The 23664-nt window shown below is 36.0% G+C and overlaps 1 protein-coding gene across 1 annotated transcript; it reads left to right on the top strand.

Moving 5' to 3' along the window:
• The first annotated feature begins 1393 nt into the window (after positions 1 to 1393).
• LOC113114586 (nesprin-2-like) lies at positions 1394 to 23432 on the top strand. The gene is made up of 14 exons (XM_026281464.1): positions 1394 to 1540; positions 6135 to 6412; positions 6503 to 6653; positions 7669 to 7851; positions 9052 to 9189; positions 10131 to 10325; positions 11292 to 11496; positions 12324 to 12430; positions 13603 to 13654; positions 14075 to 14241; positions 16291 to 16464; positions 16765 to 16829; positions 17957 to 19276; positions 22807 to 23432. Exons 1-13 carry the CDS (start codon positions 1394 to 1396, stop codon positions 18201 to 18203), a joined length of 2109 nt encoding a protein of 702 aa, XP_026137249.1. The 3' UTR covers positions 18204 to 19276; positions 22807 to 23432.
• The last annotated feature ends 232 nt before the right edge of the window (positions 23433 to 23664 follow it).

Here is a 23664-nt window from a genome sequence, read left to right as displayed (position 1 = left end):
TTTCACCAACACTTGTAAAGGATGAATGATGGTTTTTGTATTCTGGCTTGCACAGATGACGAGAGCAGGAGAGGATAATTAACATTTCATTATTAATTATATTACAATAAAATATGAACATTTTAATAATACGAGTACTGTTTAATGTACTCCGTGTGATTGTTGTAATATAAAATTGATGATGATGAATCATCTCTATCTCTTAAGTAACCAGATAGCAATTACAACGATAATAATAGTGTGTATAATAGTATATGAAATGATTTACAAATACTGTATATTTTATAAATGGATATAATTACAATATAGTGACATAAATAATTTTTATATGAATTTATCGTTAATAATTAATTATAAATTAATTATTAATAAATACAATATAGCATTTATAGTAAATGTAAAAAGTATTTTTATAAAATATTTAATAGATCTATTTATTATTCTGTTATTGTTTTTATTTAAATAAGTTAATTGTTGTTCTTATTTGTTCTGTTCTCTTTGAAGAGATTAGAGAGAGAGAGATTTTGTCTTTTATCTTTCTCCCTGAGAGAATGACCTTGCTTCAGGCTGTAACAGTGATGTGTCTAACAGACATTCTGCTGTGTAGAACTTGCTGTCTGTCCTTGAATGAATCCTCAGTCATCAGGTGAATGAGTCTGCGTTATTCTCCCTGAGCACAACACCTGTCAGGCGTCTGCTAGCTGGGGAATCACAGCTGAGAGAACAATCATTTCCATCTCCAGCCACGACGCTTCATGTGGAGCGCCAGGATTCATCTTAACGAGTGCTTTTTGGAGTTCCTTGCCTTTGGCTAAACGCTCCAATTCATGGATGCCGTCCTCATTATACCTTTGATATTGTCGCAAAGAAGCAGATGATTCTTTGTCGTCTGTTGTTTTGGAACGGTGTGTTTAAACATGGTAAATGAAGGCAATTCCAGGAGGATGCGGTTTGAGGACTCTCACCAGATTGCGTGTGCTGTAAATGGGATTAGAAGAAGTCTGGATTGGATTTGGAGGCTGATCTAGCTACTTGAATCACATACTGACAATTTCTAAGAGCATTCAGCTCCTATTAGGAGTATTAAGGCCACAGTCAGTCTTAAATTGAGACACATTTTCTGTTTCATGGCAAATTAGATGTACTGAACTGTAATTCACAGGAGTTTGCTGCACCAAGGTTCTTTTGCCCTTCTGCACAGCTTGGTCTCCGAAGGGCCCGTGAAAAAGATGGGGGCCCGGTTCATCTCTTGCTTTTGTGTGTGTGTGTGTATGTGTGTGTGTGTGTGTGTAGTGGATCAGATCAGGTGTCCTGGCACTGGCCTCTTCTCTCTATCCGGGTGCTGAGAAAGGCCTGTTTGTTTGTGATTTGGGCCTGTGGCACCAAAGAGACAATGAGTGCAGTCTCTGAGGACGGGGAGGGAGAGCTGAGGGTTCGGGATCGGAGCATGTGGAGCACCAGGGTCCTTCTCTCCCCCGTGTTCATGAGCAGTGAGCACCCATCAGTCCCTCAGGTCGCCTCTGAGACGGCACAGATGGGAGTGGGTGGAACACTGTCACCTCACTGGGAGTGTGCGCACACACGTTTTCGATTAAAAATAAATTTACACAACAGGTTGACTCAATCAAGCAACTATTTTAGCTTGTCATAGTTTTGAGACTCCCACTCATTAAATGGTTTTGATTGAGGACCAAGAACTTACGTTGGACATTAAGTGGTGACCCAACACGATTCTATGTTTACCATGGGGAACATAATCCAAATATACAGAATGATTAAAATGAATTTGCAACTGTGGTGTTGTTTGCTGTTATGTATGTATGTATGTATGTATATGTTTTATTTTTATATAAATGTGCTATGCATTAGTAATATAGTAATTCACATTAAGTTATAGGTTTTTATAGCAACGTTTATGCTTTCATTTTATTTATTATTATTGACGAAAGTGTTTGTTTTATATTGTCATTTTATGTAGATGTTTTATTCATTATTATTATTATTATTATTATTATTATTATTATTATAGTTATCTTTGTTTTATTTTATTTTTTAGTGATGTATTGTTGGTATTATCTTTTTATATTAAAAGTATATTATTTATATTAAAAATTTTTTTTAAACATCCTTATTTATTATTATTTGTGTATTAGTTTTTGTACATTTATTTATTGTTGGTATTTTTTTTTTAAAGTTATTAATGGTATATAAATTAATTTAATCATCCAAACACATGGATCAAATACTGGGCTAAATTAATAGTATTAGTATTTTTCATATTGCCAAGTGACAGAATTTGCATGAAAAATATGGCCTTTTTTTTGTAACCTATATATATATATTTTTTTTAAATGATCACCACCCACCGGTTCATAACTATTGACATAAATAACACCGCTTTATCCTTTTATATCCTAACGTGTGGTCTTTGTTCATAGTTTGTTAATGTATGAAAGTTGGTTTATGTCTCAAATGTTGGTCCTTGAGTCTAATTAGCATTTACTATAGAGCTTTTCAGTGATGTTTTCCATGGTGTGATTGATTAGAGTCATTAGACAAGCTGTTAAACTCATTTTTGTCCTCTACCTGAAATTAATCGATAGAATCTGGGCTGAAATTGTCAGTTCTACTTTTTGCTTTGCAGTGTGTGAGATGAGATTCAGTACGAGCCCTGAGCTTGGCAAGAGATGGGTGTTTACTGCTTCGGATGAAAACAGCAACAGTCTGAGCTTTTAGAGTGTTATGACCTTTCCCTGGCTTATCATAAACAGAGCGAAGTAATTGTCATTGGCCACCGAAAGGGTAACATTACCTCCGTTTGCCGTGAGCTTTATTCAGCGCCAAGGAGACAAGCGCCGCTTTATTCGCCATTAAGAAAGAAAAATGATGTTTTCCCCCGAGCAATGTTCATTTTCTGTGAGGGTGTTTTGTGCCTGTACTGAGGTGTCATGTGATCTGGAAAAATGGACTATAAAAGCTGAATAAGAAGCCCGAGATGGATTCGAGCCGAATTGATGTATTAAATGCATCATTACTTTTCATTTGCTTCCACATGCAGACTCATCCCGCGTCACCTTTCGCCTAAATGGAAGGCCTTTTTTGTCCCCCGTCACTCTCACAGACAGCAGTTTGCGTGTTTATTCAACACCAGTTCATTAAAATGCAGGCTGTGTTATGGAAAGGTCCCCAGATGCACCTGCCTCATCTGTTTCTAGCCAAACCACCGACACTAGCTGGAGAGGATGACTAAGCATCTGTAATCGGGCCGGTCTTTTCCATCCTTGTGTGTCTCAAGCTGCTTTCTGATCCTTCTGTCTATATTAATTTACTATGATCCTTGTACGTGGCTTTCTTGCTGGATAACGCATGTACTGTATATAATTACCATGGTCAAGGTATCTGTGACTGGACTGGATACCAAAACGGGCACATTTGTTAATTTTACGTGTGTACAGTATGTGTGTGTTTAGTGGTTTATATATTTTATTTTAGTAGTTTGTATTTGTTTTATTTAATATTATTTGACTTGAGATTTAATTGAACATTTATGAATGTATTTACAAAACATTTTTGTTTTGAGTTGTTCATCATTTTTTTTTGTATGATTTATATTGTGTGTGTGTGTGTATATATTATAGTTTTATGATTCAAAAAAATATAATTATTAACAAATGTATTTATGAAATTTGTCCTTTTTTTAGGTTTATTTTAGCATTTATTTGTCTTGGGTCTTAATTTATGAAACATTCGTTGAATTTCATTTATTTTTTTTATTTTTTTTCATTTTATTTTTTTTCATGACTTGTATATTTATAATGTGAGACTTTTATACTTTGACTATTTGGTTTCTTTTTTAATTGGTTATGATTTATATTGTGTGTAATCATATATATATAATTTTTTTTTGACCTTACGAAATGTTTTTGACATTTTATCTATTAACTTATGATTGTATTTATTTTTTTACTTTGTTTTTATTAATTTCTCATTAATTGAATTTTGCTTAGTATTTACAGATGCTTTGTCTGAATTTGGCCTAAAGTAATTAAATTACATATGTAATGTAATCTCATGCTGTTATCTGATCCTGCTTTCTATAATAATTTTCCATCCTCCATTCCTATGACTTTCTTCCAGGATGACATGTACTGTATATGATTACCATAGTCAAGCTGTCTGTGACTGGATTAGATGCCAAAATAGTCCAAGCTTGTTGCATTTACACCTGTGAGAACTTCTTATACCCCTGTACCACGTGTTGGGCTTGTATGACCATCTCCATGGTTTGTTTTTTGTGCTGGAACATTATATGTAACTTAATCTGGGGTGGGTTGTGCTGTAGGCCTACAGGGTGAAAATCAGGGTGAAATCCGATTCTTAACGTCCCATTTCCAGTCATTGTGTCAATGCACGCCTGTTGGGTGTCACGCGTCCACACCTGTTCCTCAAGACACAAGCTCACCAATGAGATTTGAAATGGCCTGCAGCCTGCTATAAGTTTGATCACCTCTGAAAAGGTTAGGAACAGAGTATGGATCGCAGTCGTGTTTGCACTCCATTACTCCTCGGATGAGAGCAACATTCTGTGCTGGTTGAGAAAAGCAATAACAGTGATTTTGATTTTCAACCTGACCGCTTTGAGCCTCAGTCCAGTGCCTTAATGCCCTCCACTGGGGCAAACTCACAGTGGACCCTGAGAAATGACAGTCATTTTGGCTGAGCCTGAAGTCTATGTGTACCTGCGGTGGAGGCGGCCGAGGCGGACGGCAAGGTTGTGGGTGAATTATGGCCGTCTAACTTTGAGTTATGAGCTGATCTGGCTTAAAGTTTTGAAAGAACCATTCTCCCCAAATGATTTTTTTTTTTGTAAGGCAAGTCCATTCATAAATACAAACGTGGGCCGCTGTTGAGACTCCATAGGCTTTTAAGCTCTTCTTGAAGTGTTTGTTAGTTGTGAGGTCAGCCTAAGGCACTTTTTGGGAGCATCAGTCTTGATTGACAGCAGCCACGGCCTGGCATCGCTGACCTTGCTCTGTCAGCCACATTATGCAGGTATTAGAGTGAGGAAAATCTATTTGGCTTTTTTCTGCCAGGGCTGGGGAGGCAGCGTCGTAACTCCTTTGGGTAATGGGCATAAAACTGATTTATGGTTTTTGATGGCTGAAGTTATACCCCAGAGCACAGGAGCCTTTTCTTGATGTCTGAGGTGTCTGGAAGTTTTAATGCGTCTGTCATGCAGAGAAACCACAGCTTTTCTAACCAGATACTGCACTCGTGGGTTTCTCTGCACTGTGAATGAATCGTGCAATTCTTTTGTGATGAGAGATTTTAAGGTGGAAACTTTCAAAGAAATTAGAATTCATTTGCATTGGTTGGCTATGATTTGTATAAGCCCTCGGACCTGTATTGACTCAGGGTTTTCGTTTCTTTTTTTGAACCATTTTATTGTATTTTATTTATGCATTTTTTTTTTTTTTATGATTTTATTATTTTTGTATTTATGAAGTCTAATTTTATTTGATTATCAATTATTTTATGATTTTTTTTTATGAATGTATTTTTGATTTGTACATTTTATGAATGTATTTGCGAAATTCAATTATTCATAATCTTAATTAGATTTTGTCAATGATAATTGCTTGTTTTGAAATTATGAATGTATTATTTTTATGAACCTTTATGAAATGTATTTTTCATAATTGTATTCATTCATGATTTTATTTGATATTATCAATGATTGTTTTTGTGTAAAAAAAATGTTTATGGTTTTTGGTTAATTATGAAATATATTATTCATGACTTTCATTTAGGAATCATGATAATTATTTGAAGTTATGTATTTGATGTTTTTATGCCTAAATTTATTTTATTTATTAAAGATATATAAAAAAAATTTTTAAAATCCTTTTAATGGGTCATTATTTATATATATATATATATATATATATTATTTTTATTTATTTTTTTTTTTTTAAATGCGCAGAAAAGAAAACCTCCAACAAGGCATTTACCTCCTCATAAGGAAGAATACAATACTGAAAGAGCTCCGTTTTGACAACAGGGTCACAATATGTCTGTTTCATGTTGTGTTTGAGCCTAATGAACTGACCTCCCTTTTGTGTTCTTGTAAACAGGTGGCACTTGGTGATGCCAGGATGTTAGAAGAGACGTCACTCAAAGCCAGTCACCATGGAAACACCAGAGTAGATCCCAGAGGAAGTGATGAAGATGAAGAAGAGAAGCAAACATGTGTTGATATGAACCCCCAAAGTGGTCTCTACCTGCAGTCCTCTGAGACCTGCTTTCCTTCGAGAAGCTCTCAACTGCATGATGATTTGAAGGAGTTCTCGGAGTGCTCGTCCATTGGAGACTTAAGCCAAGATGCTTCCTTCTCCCTCGAGAGCTGCATCAAGTGAGGAGCCGTCGATGTATATTGGCATCCTGTCTGTATAACTGATCTTTACAGGTTGTTCTACCTAATTGTTTCTCATTGGTCCATCAGGCTGGAAAGAAGGTGGATGCTGTGGTACGAATTCAAGAAAGAGCTCTCCTGTTTGGAAGACTGGCTTCGATCAGCTGAGAAAATGGCAGCATCCCCAAACTCCAGCCATATGCTGTATGTAACAGCAAAAGAGGAGTTACAAAAATATGAGGTAATGAGACATTTGGTCTAAATTCAAAAATGCATTGTTGAAATGCATGCTAATGATCTATAAATATACTTTATATAAATTATTTTTGTAAAAAATGTAAGACAGCGGGGGGTGGGGGGGTAGCAATAAGTTTTATTATATTAAGTGATCTTGATGTAGGCCTATGTATACATACGTGTATTTTCAGTAACTCTCATAGATTTATACAAAAAAATTGTGGTCATTTAACCGTAATTTGTTATTATTTTTGTACTTTTTTGAATGCACTTTTGTAAAACAAATTTAATAAAATAATAATAGAAAATGCAAGTAATAAAAAAAAATAATAATTTACATTAAAACCTAGTGACTTTTACAAGTATTCATTATTTGGATGTATTTTTATTTTTTTTTATAATAAATTTTATAAATGTGTACTAAAAATGGTGATGTCATTTAATAGTAATCTTTTATTTTATTTTTTTACACCGCAAACACAAGAAATATTGTGGTCTCTTTTGAAAGAATTTTTTTTTATTCTAGTTTAAATCTGACGATGATAACTCTAAAACTGAGTTGCCAAAAGACAAATTCCCTTCAAACTCTGGCAGTAGTGTTATTTTACAAGTAGAGAACAAGACCATCTCCAGTTAGTCATTACAGGTGTCTGTTGCTGGGTGGACGCCAGCCAGCGTTTTGACACTTTCTACAATGAAAGAAAATGAAATCAACGGCACATAGACACACTTCCAAACGCACAGACAGCACACTTCCTCAGACTGTCTAGATGCCCGGGACCAGTGCCAGTGATGATAAATGACACCAAATGGTCATCAAACTCCTTGGCTCTCCTCCTCAGCAACATTGCACCTCCCTCAGTCTTAACCCCCTGCACTAATTTCTTAAAATAACCTGCTTTAGCTAATCAGGGAACAGGTGGGATGTATTTTTAACTTCCGGTGGTTACTTTTAGCGTTTAGTGGGGGTTACCACTTAGTTAATCGCATGATCTCACTGTTTTTGTATCTCCTTCCAGAACCTGCGTGCTGAGGCCAGGATACGTTTAACCCAGCTGGACGGACTGACCCAGAGGAGTCGAACTCTGGTTGGCCTGTTCAGAGGTGCTATGGGTGCACGGCTCATGGAAATGATAAAGGACTGCGGACAGCGCTGGGATCAGCTCAGCAACACTGTGGAGACAGTGTGCCGCAGGTTGAAGGTATATAAAGATAATAAAGCTGCTCAAAGGTGTCATATTTTAACCCTTTGGTGCTGTTGTGGGGGGGGGGGGCCTTTTTTTGGTTTTTTTACTTTCAGAATGGTACTGTTTTTGGTAAAGGTTTTGGCACTTTCCATTTGAACACATACACAAATCATGAACCCTATTCAAAAAGGTTAAATAGACCTGAAAGAGTCACACTTGTTGTTTTTACAGTCAAAAATAGGAAATTAATTAAATAGGAAAGTTATGTGAGATGAGTTTCATCTACTGTAAATATTTGGAACTGCACTCCCCCTAATTGGTTTTTTTTTTTTTTTTTTTTTTTTGAAATATCAACCTCAAATTTGGAGCACAACTTTTTTTTGCAGTTTTCCATTTTAAAAAATTATTTTAAAAACTTTATGAAACCTATATTTTCCAAAGTATTTTTGTGCATATTTTTCATAACCATTCATGGATGGGATTTCTAAATTGCCTAAAAATGTTGTCAGGCTCCTGTGTGTAGGTTCACTTTGTGGAATTAAAAGCTATTTTTAAAGATATGTAACATAACTGAACATAAAAATAGGAGCCTGAAAAAAAAAATTCTAATTTTAGAAGATTTCAAATGGCACTTGGAGGCTTTTGCTTCTCTTCATTTATGAAATGTATTTTATTCAGCTCTTTAGATTTAGGATTTAGAATATAACTTGTTCTAAATTTGAAGCCAATATATAATAGCATAAGGCGCTTGTACTGTATGTTTATTGTTTATTTATTTTAACTGTCCAAATTTTTGGTTCAATCTTCTTAATTTTTTTTTTTTTGGAGATGAAAACCAGAAAAAGCAAATTTTTGAAAGCTGTTTTCTTTGCTACTTTCTCTCTTGTCCCTTTCCTGCCTTCATTTTAATCCCATTAACTCTTTATCCATACAGCCTTCTGCTCTGCCTGCGTTTATCTTGCATAATGCTGTCCTTCCAGCCGCAGTGACCCCTGCGCACTGTTGGGCTGTGCTTGAATGCACTGCATATGCCCCCCTTACCATGTGTTTTGGTTTATGGCATTTCCGCTCCCTGTCTGCCACATTGACGTCCTTGTTGTAATTTTGATGTGTCTCCCTGTCAGACTGCGTCTATGCTAAAAACAGCATCAGGGTGTAGACGGTCAGACAGAATCATGCTCTGTCTGTCTGTCTGTGTGTGTGTGTGTGCAACAGCATTTCGTCTGCCAGCGGGAGGATTTTGAGAGGCAGAGGGAAGAGATGGCAGTGTGGCTGGTTGATCTGGACCTCCGGCTGACTGAAGTGGAGCACTTCTCAGGCAAAGACACCTGCTCGAAGATGCACCAGCTTCAGGTACTTGCAGGAAAACAAGGATCGACCGGATTTGTCCATGCAGCTTTATTTTTATTTATTTTTTTGTCATCTGGGTTGTGGGCTTTATGGGTTACAAGTGCAGTTCTTAAACCCCTTAGTTGCAGGTACAAATCCCAAAAATGCCAAGTTGGTCAGTCTTGAGAAAAAACGTCCAGGTCACGTTTCACCCAAAAAGAAAATGTATATATTGAGCATGAAGAAAATAAAGTCTACTTTTTAGGACTATTAACATTTGTCATAATTGGGTCATAATTGTTAATGTGTCCAGACATTTTACTTTTTAAATAAGTAAATAAATAATTCAACTGTTAATTGTACTTAAGTAATAATGAAAAATGAACAATTAATTAGTTTCTTAATTTTTTTGTAAAAAAAATATTGTATCAAAATATTAATTTGTTAATGTATTAAAAATATATAATTTGTTAAATACACAAATTAATATTTGAATAATTATAATTTTTACTATAACAACTTGTAATACAATAATAAAAATAAAATTAACTATTTAAGTGACAAAGTAAAATTCTTTAAATTATAAAAATAAACATAATAGTTTAAAATAATATATTAAAAGCTTTTATTTCATGTTATGTATAATCCTCATTACAGAAATCTGCTCTCATAAAATTTATGAAAGCTTTTACATCGTGACATTTTAATGGTCCTAAGGTTTTTTGTATTTTTAATTTTTTTGTATAGAGCTTAAATGGGTCTAAACACATAATCAGATAGTTCTGAAGAACTTTATTAGGTGGTTCTGATGTGTTTAATTAGGGTTGGAACTAGACTCTCTGGGTTGTGGGTGGCCCTCCAGGAATGGAATTGAATGGCGTTGACCTATAAAAGTAATATAACTGGATGTATAAAGGATGTATATCATATCAGATTTTTTTTGTGTGTGTGAATTTGTCTCTCAGGGGTTTCAAGAGGCAGTTGGAGAGAGTGCGGGTCGACTGAATGATCTGCTCCAGCATGGAGAAGAGTTGATCCAAAGAAGCGAGCCGGCTGATGCCCAGGCCATCGAGAACCAGCTGCAGGAACTCCTGCTCCACTGTACCCGTGTCTTTCAGGGCCTGGGCCATCTGCACACGCGCCTGCTCAGCATGAGACTGGTATATATCCATGCATGGCCACAAATTAGTTATTTTCAGCTGTGGCAACAGTTTAAAGCCTCAAACACTTTTCGCAGTCTCTTCTGAACTTGCATCTAATTCAATTGCACGATTATATTGGAATAAAATCAAGGTGCGTATAATCATTTCAACTCATTTGCCACCCAGTATGTTGGCTAACCAAGCGGCTGACTAATAAAAAAATATTAGCAGCACTGCTGCTGCGTATAGCCAGGGTTTATGGTCAGTCCTCCATAGATCAGTATTATCACACAGCATATGCACAATTGACTTTGAAACCTTGAAGAGTCCCTTTTTTCTGCCTTGATATTCCCCTGTTAGCTTTTTTTTTAATTTGATAATTTCATTTGTGCCATCTCAAGTCCACTTGCTCAGAGCAGGGCTGTTGCATTTTTCAGAAAATTATCCCAAGGGAAAGCTACTCAAGCCTCCAACTTCATACGTTCTGGCAGAAAAGTCATGAATGCACCCCCTGAATAGACTGAATAGTTGTCTTGTAGCCAAGCAGCCACTGTACAATACACGTACTGTCCATTTGAACAGTTCCTTGTGTGAGCCTTTGTCTCTTTAGGTCCAAGCGGATCACGTAAAGACATGCTAAAAATGTAGCGTGCTTATGTTCTTTATGCTGTTGTCAGATATAGGACGTTTATAGAGTCCCACACCAGACATCTCGGAACGAATTACCACTGCATTTTTTCCATAGTTTAGAAGCACACAATGACTTTAATATGTAGCAATGTTTTTTCCACACCCTGGAACAGCATGTTTTCAGAATTTCCATTGTTTTTTTGTTTTTTTTGTCACAATAAAAAAAATAATATTAATAACAATGATATTAATAAGAAAGATACATATACACAGTTCACACACACATTCCATTACATTATTCGATATGACCGCACTAGTTTTAAGATGTTTAATTAGTTTCTTGTGCTGTGGCAGGTTTTTGAGGAGGACTGGGCTCTGTGCGCTCCTGACTCTGGCTGTCCGTCTGAGAGTATGCTGGAGGATGAGTGTTTTATAGACCGCAGCATGGCTCTTCGGTCCAGTCAAGATCACCTGGTCCTGGAGTGGGACCCTTCAGTGGACATTGGTGGTTCAATCTCTCATGATGGCACCGACTCGTCCTCTTTCAGTGCAGCTGCAGGTAGGGTTTGCCCCATAATACAATCCAATGGTTCCTTCAAGCAAACATCTCCGTGTCCATTACTTGTAAACAGGGGCAATGGTGATCATGAAATTTTAGCTGGTGATAGGTAAGCTTGAGACAAAAACCTTGAAGGTGTTTTTTAACATTAAAATCATATTCAGAAAGGTATAGCAGTGTTATTTCAATATTTACACACTATTGTTTATTAATATTGAGTTGACTTATTTTTATATTTTCTGTTTTCATTTTAGATTAAGTCTATTCCTAAATTGTTAATTTTTACTACTTCAGTTTTACAGTATTTTTAATTTTAAAACATCAAAGAAGTCTTTCCTCGTTTTCCATTTAATATTTCTATTTTATTTCATTTACCAACATCAAAGTCCACATACTATATATTTTTTTTTTTTATAAACCCAGCCAGTCTAATTGTTGGTGTCTGTTATTGCTGATGCTATGATTATAATATTTTTAGAATATATTTCTGTCCTGAATTCACTTTCCACACATCATTTAAAGCGAATATTCAATTGAAACCGTAGCATTTTGCATTCACTATGCATATTAACACCTTGTTTATGCTTTCATGTGCATGTGGTGTGAACCACCACAGGAGCTGCAGAGGCATTTATGCTTCACGTGTGAATTACAATCAGGCCATTATGTAATAATCATGACCCCCCAATGAGGACTGATGAGTTTATTGCATTTCATAGCCCTTTATTTTTTTGTGCTGGCTACATTTCTAGTGGTTTATTGTTCTCTTAAACGCAGAAACTGTAAATTTTACCCATCTGGACCATCAACATTTCCTTTCTTCTCAGGTGTGCCTTACACAGATGAACCAGCCAAATATGCTGTGAGGAGAAGAGTCTACATGGGTCCTGTGGACTCGCAACCAGAAAATGCTGCGGTCAGTGTCAAGCAGCCAGTAAGTCCATCTGACTGCTCAAACTTCATCTTATCCTTATTTACATTATGGACCAAGAAACCACAGCCCACGTTTTAATGTATAATGTAGTGTATTTGCATACATTTTCCATCTAGCAACGAAATGTAATTGAAATGCAAATGAGGGGATTGCGTGGTCTCTTTTTGGGCTTTCAACTGAAAAGATCACAGTGTAGTCTCTTGTGTATGTTTGCATGTATAGACATAAACGCACGTGTTTCTGCACATGTTGTAGCATGCAGGGTACGTAACATGCAAATATACGGTTACATGTGGTGTTTTTTTGTTTTTTTTTCTGTATTAAACACAGCTGGCTTTAAATGTAACTTTACAACAAATTAACCACTCTATTGCTAAAGTGCATTAAAGCAGGAGTTTTAAAATTAGGATCCAGGACCCTCAGGGGCTGCAAGGAAAAAAAAATGTCCTGTAAAAAAACAACAAACAAAAAAACTGTATAAATAAAAAGATTAAACTAAATGCATGATTCAAATAAATAAATGTAAATAAATATAACCGAACTATAATAGTATTATAGTTTACATATGAAAAAATTGCCAAAAATCAAACTTATTTAGTGAGTATAAGAAAAATGTTAATGTAACAAATAAGAAATATTCTACAAATATTTACACACTTATTTAAATGTTTAATTTCATAAATTAATATAATTATTATAAATGTTATATTTGTGTATAAATCGAGTCATTAAAAAACTTTTGGAAATATATAAATCTGAAAGAATAAATGATTAAAGTAAATGAATATAAATACATTTAAATAAAGAAATGTAAATAATCTAACAATACATTACAATAGTAATTGGAAAATATTTAATTTCTATTAGAATTTACATAATTATGTGTTTTTTAAAGCTTAAACTTTAGCAAATTTTCAGGATGGGGTCCCTCGCACAAGGATGATCACATTTAGCTATCCATAGCATCTTTGATTAAAAATCCTTCATTAAAGGACATTACTTTATGATTTTATGGAAAACAAATGTATCTATATATATTTATATATAAATATGTCTTTATTTAAATGTATCTTTAGAAGCAAGTCTTGATGCTAAAAACATCTATGAATATCATGCATGTGTGCATTTCTTTAATGACGGTAAATGCTGAACGCAGTTGCTGTGTTTTTCAGGGCATTAAGAAGAGTTTAGAGAATGTGGCCCCACCCCAGAGGCCAGTGCCAGGTAAAGCCTTGGCTCCTGATTGGTCAGCATGACTGGTGCCATCCACTGAAGGCAGTGTCCCTCTCACAGCTTAAACACTCGATAATCATGGAAGAGCTGCTCTCAATTTGGCTTGTTTTCTAATATCCTTGAAAAATAGCCAAGAGCCACCAAAACCTCGATTATGAGGGTCATGATATGCAAAGATCTCAAAACTTTTCAGCCTCTGTATTGTGATTTTAGCCCGTTCAAAGCAGCAGCTACTTCTCAAATATTATATCTGGTGCTTGTATTCAGGAATTAGACATTTTATGGTATATATCTTGACTAATCCACAGTCAGCGTCAGGAGTTATTTTCACTGCCTCATCCTGATTTGTTTATGCTTGCTAATGTCTGTTTTGCATGTGTGTGTGTGTGTGTGTGTGTGTTGTGGATACAGTCATCAGAACTGGCAAGCATGAGTACGCCGGACCATTTAAAACTAGGGCCACACCTGAAACGGGGGCTCCTGAATCTGTGACCTTTGACCCTGAGCGCATCAGTGCTTGGCTGGGCCAGACACATCAACTTTGTTCTAAAGCTGTCCAGACAGAGCATGATCCACAGGTATATTTTGCTTGGTGTAAACACACAGTTTGGATGTTTTTCTTCCAACCCAGGTATGTTTTTCTGGGACCTGTGATTATGGAGGCCTCACTAAGGTTCTACATTATACACCACTATTCAAAATATTGTTGGTTAGTTTGAAAGAAGTTCATGCTTTTATGCAGTCCTATTTTTTATTGAGCAATGCTTCAAATTGAACAAAAGTGACAGTTAAGACTTTTATACAGATAAAACTTTAAATGTCAAATAGATGCTTTTCTTTTTAACTGTATTAAAAAAAATTAAGCTCAACGGTTTTCAGCATTGATGATGATAAGAAATGTTTTCTGTGCACCAAATCAGCATATTAGATGGTTTCTGAAGGATCACTGAAGACTTGGAGTAGTGATGCAGAAAATTCAGCTTTACCATCACAAGAATAGATGACATTTTAACATATATATATATATATATATATATATATATATATATATATATATATCAAATAAATGCAGCCTTGGTGAGCATTAGACACTTCTTTCAAAAGCACTTAAAATCTTTTGAACGGTAGAGTATATAAACGTTTAATCTGCTCTGTGAGTAATGCTACTCATTACAATGTCTGTCAAAAACATTTAATAGCTCCTGCAGATTACTTTTGACATTAACTTGATGTCAATATTATTGAGTTTTTGCATGCAAAGTGACTGTGTTAATACCAGAAAGGTACATCAGTGTCACTTACTTAGCAGCTGCTGCCCATGTGTTTATAATGAATTGCAGATTATAAAATCATTAGACTATCAAATAGATTTAGACTACATTTTATATAGCCATTAATTATAGTAATTATATAAAACCATTAAACTTTTCATCAATGGGACTCTCTCTCACAAAATGTCAAGATAGAAAATGAATTTCTACATTTCTTGTGACCTTAGTTTTAGCTGTTGATATTTAATAGACTTTGGGAATTTAAAATGTATCTGTGACTGCTTTAATTTATACTTTTTATTTAACCTGGAAATAATACAAATTGCATTCAATCACAAAAGAATGTTTTTGGGACCTCACCTTCTACACACTGCAATGCATCTATAGTTTTGTTTGACTTCCTGATTTGTTCTGGATTTAATTTCTGCTTCATTGGTGTACATATGTAGTACTGCAGTCATAAATGCAGAATGGATAGTGCAATTGCGCATGGAGAAATATTTGCCAAATCTCATTAAGACTAGACACTGCAGTCGCAGTCTGTATGCATTCTACCAGTCTCTTCTCTGTTATAGTCATCATGCTGCTTTCCCACCATTAATAGATGTCACACTGGCTTTCTGAAGACCTGTTTGTGTCCTCAAGTGTTGTTTAAATCTACATTCATAAATCTATCTTTTATCAAGATTTCCGTGGGTAAAAGCTTATTTTAGGGATATCATAAAAGAAATGTTTACGAGGAATATGATGCACATAGTATTCAGATGTGATAATAAATCCATCTCAAAAGAATACGTACCATCTTGACTTAAAAACATCATCGTGAAATGGAGGGGAGGGGAGGGGGGGGGGGCGACGTTGGTTTCTGGGAAAGAGAATCCTCTGCACTGATGTAGAGGCCGATTTGTCTGCCGAAGCCTTGGAAAAACCGTCGAAAGAGAGCGAGACTATTTCCATTTCAAAGAGCCTCTTGTAATTTCTCAGCGCTCATGGCTAATTGGCAGCTTTACAGGGATGGGAAAAAGACCCACTGCTCTAACAGGCTCTATAATGGCTGCCGTAATTGTGGGCACAAACATAGTGAGGATTTGGCACTGCAAAAGGGCCAAGATCGCCTGTGTAATGTGTCACACGAGGCAGCGAATCTGTTGGTCCCATTAAAGGACTCAAAGAATGAGAGCAAAACAGAGAGCACAAAAAGACAGAGCTGCCTTGAACCTTATTAGTTAATGCAGCCCGTCTCTTTCGATTTACAAGTGCCTTTTGTAGCATAGCGAAGCTGTCACATGTAGTGAGAACTCTGCTGTCCACTCATTGGCAATCGAAAGTGTTTGTTGCTTCTGTGAATCTTTATAGGCGCGCTCCAGTTTTTCATCTCTGCCATTCGGAAAGGAGGAGGAAGGAGAGGAGTATCAAGAGAGCGTGCTCCCCCAGAGACGCCCCCACCCACCGCACACGTGCTTCACCCCCTGCCCATCCCAGTCATGTGACCTCCAGCATCACTCTTACCAACGTCACGAAGACCCACAGGTATATCTCACTCACACAGACACGTACGCCCCTTCTGCACAAACGCCCTTTATATGTGTTATAAACACCGTTACTGCTTTTCAGATAACCTGGGGTTTGCGAATTAAAGCCAGGCCTGTTAATGTGTAGCAAATGTGGCGCCTTGCATGATTTTTATGATGTGCTTTACACCTCTTAACACACCCCACACATAATTGCACTTGTAATGTACGCCAGTGCGAAAGAACTGGTAAACAATAGAGTCCCTGCAGGGCTTTGTTAATCTCAAGCTATTATCGTCTTGTCCCTCTCTGTCACTAGAGGCAGCAGGAGAGACTTTGTTTCCCTGACTCTTTGGAGGACAACACCCATGCAAAGTCGAGTCGGTGAGAAAGTGTGTTCCTATGCAGACTTCAATGGATCTGATTAATAAGCTGGTTGATTTATTATGGTAGCCATTTACATATTTTCTAGTGCTAAATTGCACCTTGAGTAATTAGTTTTTCTTTTTTCTTTCTATGAACAGCTGGGGAAAATAGTCATTAGAAATGCATTAGCATTCAAAGTTTATTTTTTATAATTAATAACTTAAACAAGAACATTATATTGATTGGAAGTGACTTATATTTATAATGTTAAAGTTTTTTTTCACAACTGTTTTTAAAATTGATAATAAGAAATGTTTTTGATCAGCAAATCAGCATTTCTGAAGGATCATGACACTGAACCCTGGAGTAATGGCTGCTTAAAATTTGGCTTTACCATCACTGGAGTAAATCGTTTTAAAATATATTCAAATAGAATGGTTATGTTTGAATTGTAATATGACACAATATCACTATTTTAAAGTGATTAATTTTTCTCAAACTGACTTATTTCTTTAGCAGAACAACAACTGGATCAGCACAAGTTTTTTTTTTTTTTAAACCGTGAAAGTTAATGGGGTTCAGTATTGTTTTGTACAACAGTTTTAATGTTGTACTCAAGATTCTTACCATTGAGCCAGTGATTTGTGTCCAAAAAAGGCATGTTTAGGGTCTATTGCCTGCAAAAATGCAATGAAAATCATTTGACAAAGTGAAGTCATATGCTTCCCTGACCAGTGAGGCCAATTTTGTCAGATTAATCAATTTAAATGGACTTTAACATCAAGCAAGGACACGTATATTAGTTTTGACTGTTTAAATGTTGCTGAAAGTTTCAGTGAGTGAATACAGTAGTTTGTTTAAGGACAGCCTTGGGTTGCAGTTCTACCTCACCAATGCATACCAAACTTAAATTGTGTAAAAAAATAAATAAATAATTGATTTATGAGAGTCTAGCTCCCATCCTAATTAAACACCGGAACCAACTAATCAAGTCCTTTTTGGATTACTAAAAAGAAACTTCCAGGGCAAGTTAGAGGTAAACTCTGCGGGACAACATTGCTTTTTCCCAATTACCACCATAGCAGAGAACTGATCCATCTACTTCTGAAAAATGGCCTTTTATCATGATGTATTTCTGTTTCCAGTGAACTGTGTGGACCGAAGGCTTCTGCTGGCAGCTTATGGCACAGTGACTCCTGGCTTTTGGGGCCCTTGAGGTTTTTTAACATGCGAAAGGCCTTGGCACCCCTGCTGGTCCTCCTATTTGCCCTGTTGCTTGCTGTGGTGATCTGGCCCCTCATCATGCTCTACAATACCTCATGCCATCAGTCCAATACTCTGACCCGCTCATTTCACTTGGCCCTACATTACAAAGGACCCCCTCCCACCTGAGGACACAAGCAATAATGGCAAAAAGTTTAGTAATAGCACACGGGATTGTTTTGGGGTTGTTGTTGGTCTATATATCCATTTAGATGCATTACCAGGGTTGCTTTGGTCATGGATTGTACAAAAGTGTCCTTAAGTGCCATCCATAAGATTTAAATATGGTCGGACTCGAGGCCATCAAAACTTAGTGCAAGCTAATATAACAATTGCACTTAATTCTGCTCCGACACAAATTTTCTCACAATGTCAGAGTGAGTTGTATAAAACTAATTTGATTTGACAGCTCTGGGATCATCTCTGTTTAAAACTGCCATGCTGAGCATGTGTTCTTGAATTTTTGACTGACGGATTAAGCTTTTTTGGCCAACCAGTTATTTATAGGTTTGTTAGAGGAAAAAAAATTCTAATAATTTATAAAAAAGCAGATTGGTTGTGAATGAAAGGGGTGTGTGTGTATGCGAGTGCTTGCTTTAAGATTTTTTTGATAGTTTAAAAAATAGTTTTGTACAGAAAGAATATAATTGAACATTTCTTACTGCATTACAATATGCAATATTTGATCAAGAACCACTGTGCTGTATACTGTAATCGCTGTAACATTTATTTTTAAAAAAGGCATTCTGCACTGTACTGTATCTACACTGATTGCATCAGTCCAATGAAGAAGACACACAAGCAAGCTTTAAAGCGAGTCCTTGAGCTCATCAAGAATTGGTTTTGCACTGTTTTCCACTTTTTATGACTTGTGAAATAAAAGAGATGAGTGAAAACAAGTGGCTGGCTGTGGATGGTGACAATGGAATGCATGTAGAGTGATACGCCGTGTGATTCTCATTGGGGGAAGCAGTCAGTGTCTTTCTCTGGCTTGCTGGACAAGCTGAAAGAGTTTTTTGTGCTGCTGCCAGAGATGAACACTCAAAAAGATTATGAAAGAATGTTTCAAATTCAATTAGCACACAAATGATCTTCGCTGGAAACGTTTGCAGATGGCCTTTCAACCTCATCTCGATCCATTCAGAGCTCTTGGGAGTTGAACTATAGTCAACGCTGCAGAAAATGAAGTGTTGTGTGCATGGGTAAGCAAGCCTGTCTTTGTTTGATAAGTTTATTTACTTGGCAAAAACCGAGTCTCAAATTGAACCATATACTGCTGCAAGTCTAGAGCCTATAAACCGAAAGCAAATAAATTCTGGTATCCACCTGAGGAGGACATGAACAAACAGGGAGGATTTCTGTGGCAATAAAACCTTTAGAGGAAATAGATTTTTTTTAAACTCTGCCAAGGTATAGGAGGTCAGGGCTGCTGTTACAATATCAGTAATTGCTGATATAAAAAGTATTTGGACTGGGTGAAAAAGAATCATGAAGTAATGGTTCCTGTGAAAGAAGAGATGGCTTTTCAATAAAACATGCAAATTAATTTATGTGGTCTGCATAACTCGCATGATCTAGAACCAAATGTGACGACTTCATTTTTTTTAATGAGTGTAAATGCATTTTAATTTAGGCTTCTAATTCGCTCTTGAGGTTGCTATCATAGTTGACAGGGCAGATGTGTATCACAAAATGCAAAAAATGTGAGTTGGGACAACCTGACTCTGATTAGGCAGCGTCGCTAACTCAGTTTTGCGACGGTTGCTTAGAATTAATATGATGCTATTGACCACAACAGGCCTTGCTTATGTCGAGGGAATTGCCACGCTTGAGGAAAAAAGAAAGTATTTTGTTTGTGCACCATTCAGCTGAAATCTGGACGAAGGCCCAGCAATTTGCATTCCAGTGCTTTTCATTATTTTAGTAACACCATTAACGATAATAACACAGTAAAACACCACACAATTTTATATATATATATATATATATATATATATATATATATATATATATATATATATATACACACACATGTCAGATATAAAAGTCTACATGAGTATATAAACTTATATATATATTATACTTAAAAATACAAATACTTTTATGAGATGGAGATAGAGCTTTTTAGTAAATTAATTTTATCTACAATATAAACATTTAAATTTATTAAAATTCTATGTTTATATTAATATTTTTTGACAGAAGTATACTTATAAATATTAATAAATGTATATTAAAAGTCAATAGTAGTATTAGTAGTAAAAATACAAATATATTTGAGGGATATATTTTAATATATAATAAAAACGTAAAAATTAAAAATACAAATACTTTTATGAGGGGAGAGAACTTTTTATTTAATTTTATTTACAGTATAATCATATATGTAGCCTATATTTAAATATAAAGTAATATTTACTTATGTAATACATTTTATGAGTATACATATTAATTATTACTATTTTTTTTTAAATTTAATTAAACAGTTCTATAGAGAGAAAGAAAGAGAAACCTTTCTGTGAATACATTTTACCTATATATATTTATAATGGTTTTCTCAATATTCAGACATTACTCTGGCATCAGAACCATGTCTGAACATGTTTTACGCTATGCATGAACGACGGCGGCTGCACTGAAGCCTCTGTGATCAATACTAAAAGAAGCATTTCACAATGATTAGCTGTTGTTTTCAGATACCATTTCTGTGTCCTGCCAACACAAGTGGGCAAAGGTACTCAAGTAACTTAATGAGATAGCATGGAGCTAATCGACAGGATAGGGCACCATTGGCTGGGACCTTGGCTCCCAGAACCCCCCTCCCACACAGCAGGGCTCGGTCACGACAACACCAGTGATCGAGACTGACAGGCTGTGCGCTAATAAAGAGATTACACGGAAATCCCTCTGAAGCCAACACTTCAGGACAGCGCTCGTTTGGAGATCTAGAACAGCTGCACCTCAAAGGTTGTCCATGCGTGAAGTTAATGTTACATTTAGGACACAAGGGACACATTAACCAGTCAGCATTATATTATAAAAGGTCACCAAACAGTGCAGCTTGTCTAAGCTGTCCACCAAGGCAGTGGGATGAAAGATCTCAACTTGCTTAATCGACAAATGTATCACAAATGAACAGCTGTCAGGTATAAAAATCACTTGTTAGCCTCAAATAATTACAGTTTAAAGGGATAGTTCACCCAAAAATGAAAATGGTGTCATCATTTACTCACCCTCATGTTGATCCAAACTTATGACTTACTTTTCTCTGATATTTTTGCGGTGTTCAACTTTTGCTTTCTCCTCAAAAACGAAGTCCTCATACACAGACGAGGGTGAATAAATGACAACTAAAATTTTATTTTGGGGTCAGTTATACCTTTAATGTCCAGTTGAAACTGAAGCAGCGTAAATTTTCCCCCCAGAATGTGACATTAGAGTGTAAAAAAAAAAAAAGTAGGGGGGGACTTGTCTCGAAAATAAAGGTTTTTATTTATGTAATTTATATATATGTGTACTGTGTATTTTTATTATGTATATATAAATACACACTCATGCATGTATACATTTAAGAGAATTATACTATGTTTATAAATATATTTATATATAAATTACATGAATATATATAAATTCATGTAAATGTTTTCAAAATATATACTGTATACGCGTGTGTTTATATATTCATAATACATATACTCAGTACACACACACATATTATGTCAACAAAAACATTTATTACATTTAAAACATAACATTTGACAGCACTTATTTAAATACAATTAAAATGCATTTTATTTCAGCTAGTTCCCAGGGCCACTTTTCTTTTTCCCCCCTGCTTAATTTAACATGAAGTACTAAAAAATTACAAAACATATGGATGTATTAAAAAAAATACTAAATATGACAAAACACATACAATTTCTAAAACAAAAATTTAAGTGAAAACAGAAACTATTAAATTGAATGAAAAAAATGTTAACAAAAATGACAGTAGTATATTAATGACATTAAAACAACACTTGTTTACGATATGACCTGTAACATGCATTTCAAAAATAGACTTCTCAGTCTCGAGCATCTCTCAGTCTTCCAGTACATGTTATGATATTGCTGCGTCATCACCCGGACAGCAGCAGGCCTAGCCAGCTCTTATTTTGGATCAGATCAGGCCTGATGTAATCTCCCCTTATAAGAGCTGATGGATGTTTTGGGCTGGCAAGGAAATTAATAGGAAGGTAGACAGCCAAAAAATGTTCATTCCACCAAAGTTCTCCTAGGTACAGGTTGCAGAGGAGTGAAGTATGCCAGAGCAATCTATTTCACACGGAAAGGCTGAAACCTAATTACACAGATTAATGTCCCATGGAAGGTGCCATTACCTAAATAGTCTCCTAAAAAAGGAGGAGACTTCGCTTCAACCCAAATATGCGGTTTAAATTCTAATGGATCCTTCAAATCTAGATTCAAATATGTACGTCTTGACTTTCTCCAGTCTGCAGCTGGAGGAAGATTTTGTGCAGCCTTTAATTCCCCCTCTGCAGGCACTTCTCTTGACAATGACAGTAAGCCTGGATAAGTCTCCACACCGCCTTCTCCGATGTGAAATATTTAACCAGGTCTGCCAGCAGCAGAGTGAAAGGCTAAACTTATCATTTAATACTGATTTCGTTTCCATGTCTTACCTGTTTAGTGTGCAAATGCCAGACTGATTAAACTACTTTTACTTTCACAGAGAACCGCAAGGCACCCGGCGATGGGGGGCTAACAGTAGTTGACCAGCTCACTTCTGATCCTGATGTTTAAACCTGCGTGTGGAAGCACGTGCTGGTCAACCCCCCACGACACCGGCTTCTTAAAATAAGACCTCGGTTGTGGCAGATGAGAGTGTGGGAAACGGAGTTGACAGACGGATCCATGAGCTTGACGTGGCCTTCGGTTGAACATGTCAGAAGCACCCACCCCCAGCTTCACCCCTCTGCTCACACACAAGCGCACTGTCGCAAGGCATTAGCATGGCAGAAATATACACACTTGCTCCTTCTACTCCATCTAAAGCCTGCATGAGCATTTCACAACAGCGGTGCAACATATTCCCATCTCCATGCTAGAGCCTATGTGACATCAGATGTGCATTTAGAGGCTTAGAGGCAGGATTTTGAGGGCTGTTGAAGGAAGAAGCTTGTGCTTACAGTGTACAGTTTTTAAAGATGCCATAACTGTGAAGTTTTTTTTTTTTGAGGAACTCCTCATGACATTGAGACACAGGTTAGAAAAATGCCTCAAATGAATTCAGTCATTATTTGTTTTACCATTTTTGTATCACAACTGATGTAAATCGTTTATTTAGCCCTTTTGATACACTTGTGGCAAGGGACTGCATTCTATCTATCCATCCATCCATCCATCCATCCATCCATCGTTGGTAGTTGTTTGTTTGTATGCTTGCTTGTTTTCATTAATAAATTAATTCTCAAATTAATTAATCGGTCACATTTCATACACAGTGGTTACAGCGCCGACTTTGGTTTGTCTTAATTATTATAAAATAAATTAAAAATAGTGAAAGGCATTGCATTGCCTTAATTTTCAT

Source organism: Carassius auratus, chromosome 15, assembly GCF_003368295.1.
Source record: "Carassius auratus strain Wakin chromosome 15, ASM336829v1, whole genome shotgun sequence".
Lineage (NCBI taxonomy): Eukaryota > Metazoa > Chordata > Actinopteri > Cypriniformes > Cyprinidae > Carassius > Carassius auratus.
Note: the sequence above shows the minus strand (reverse complement) of the source record. Positions and strands in the feature narration are given on the sequence as shown.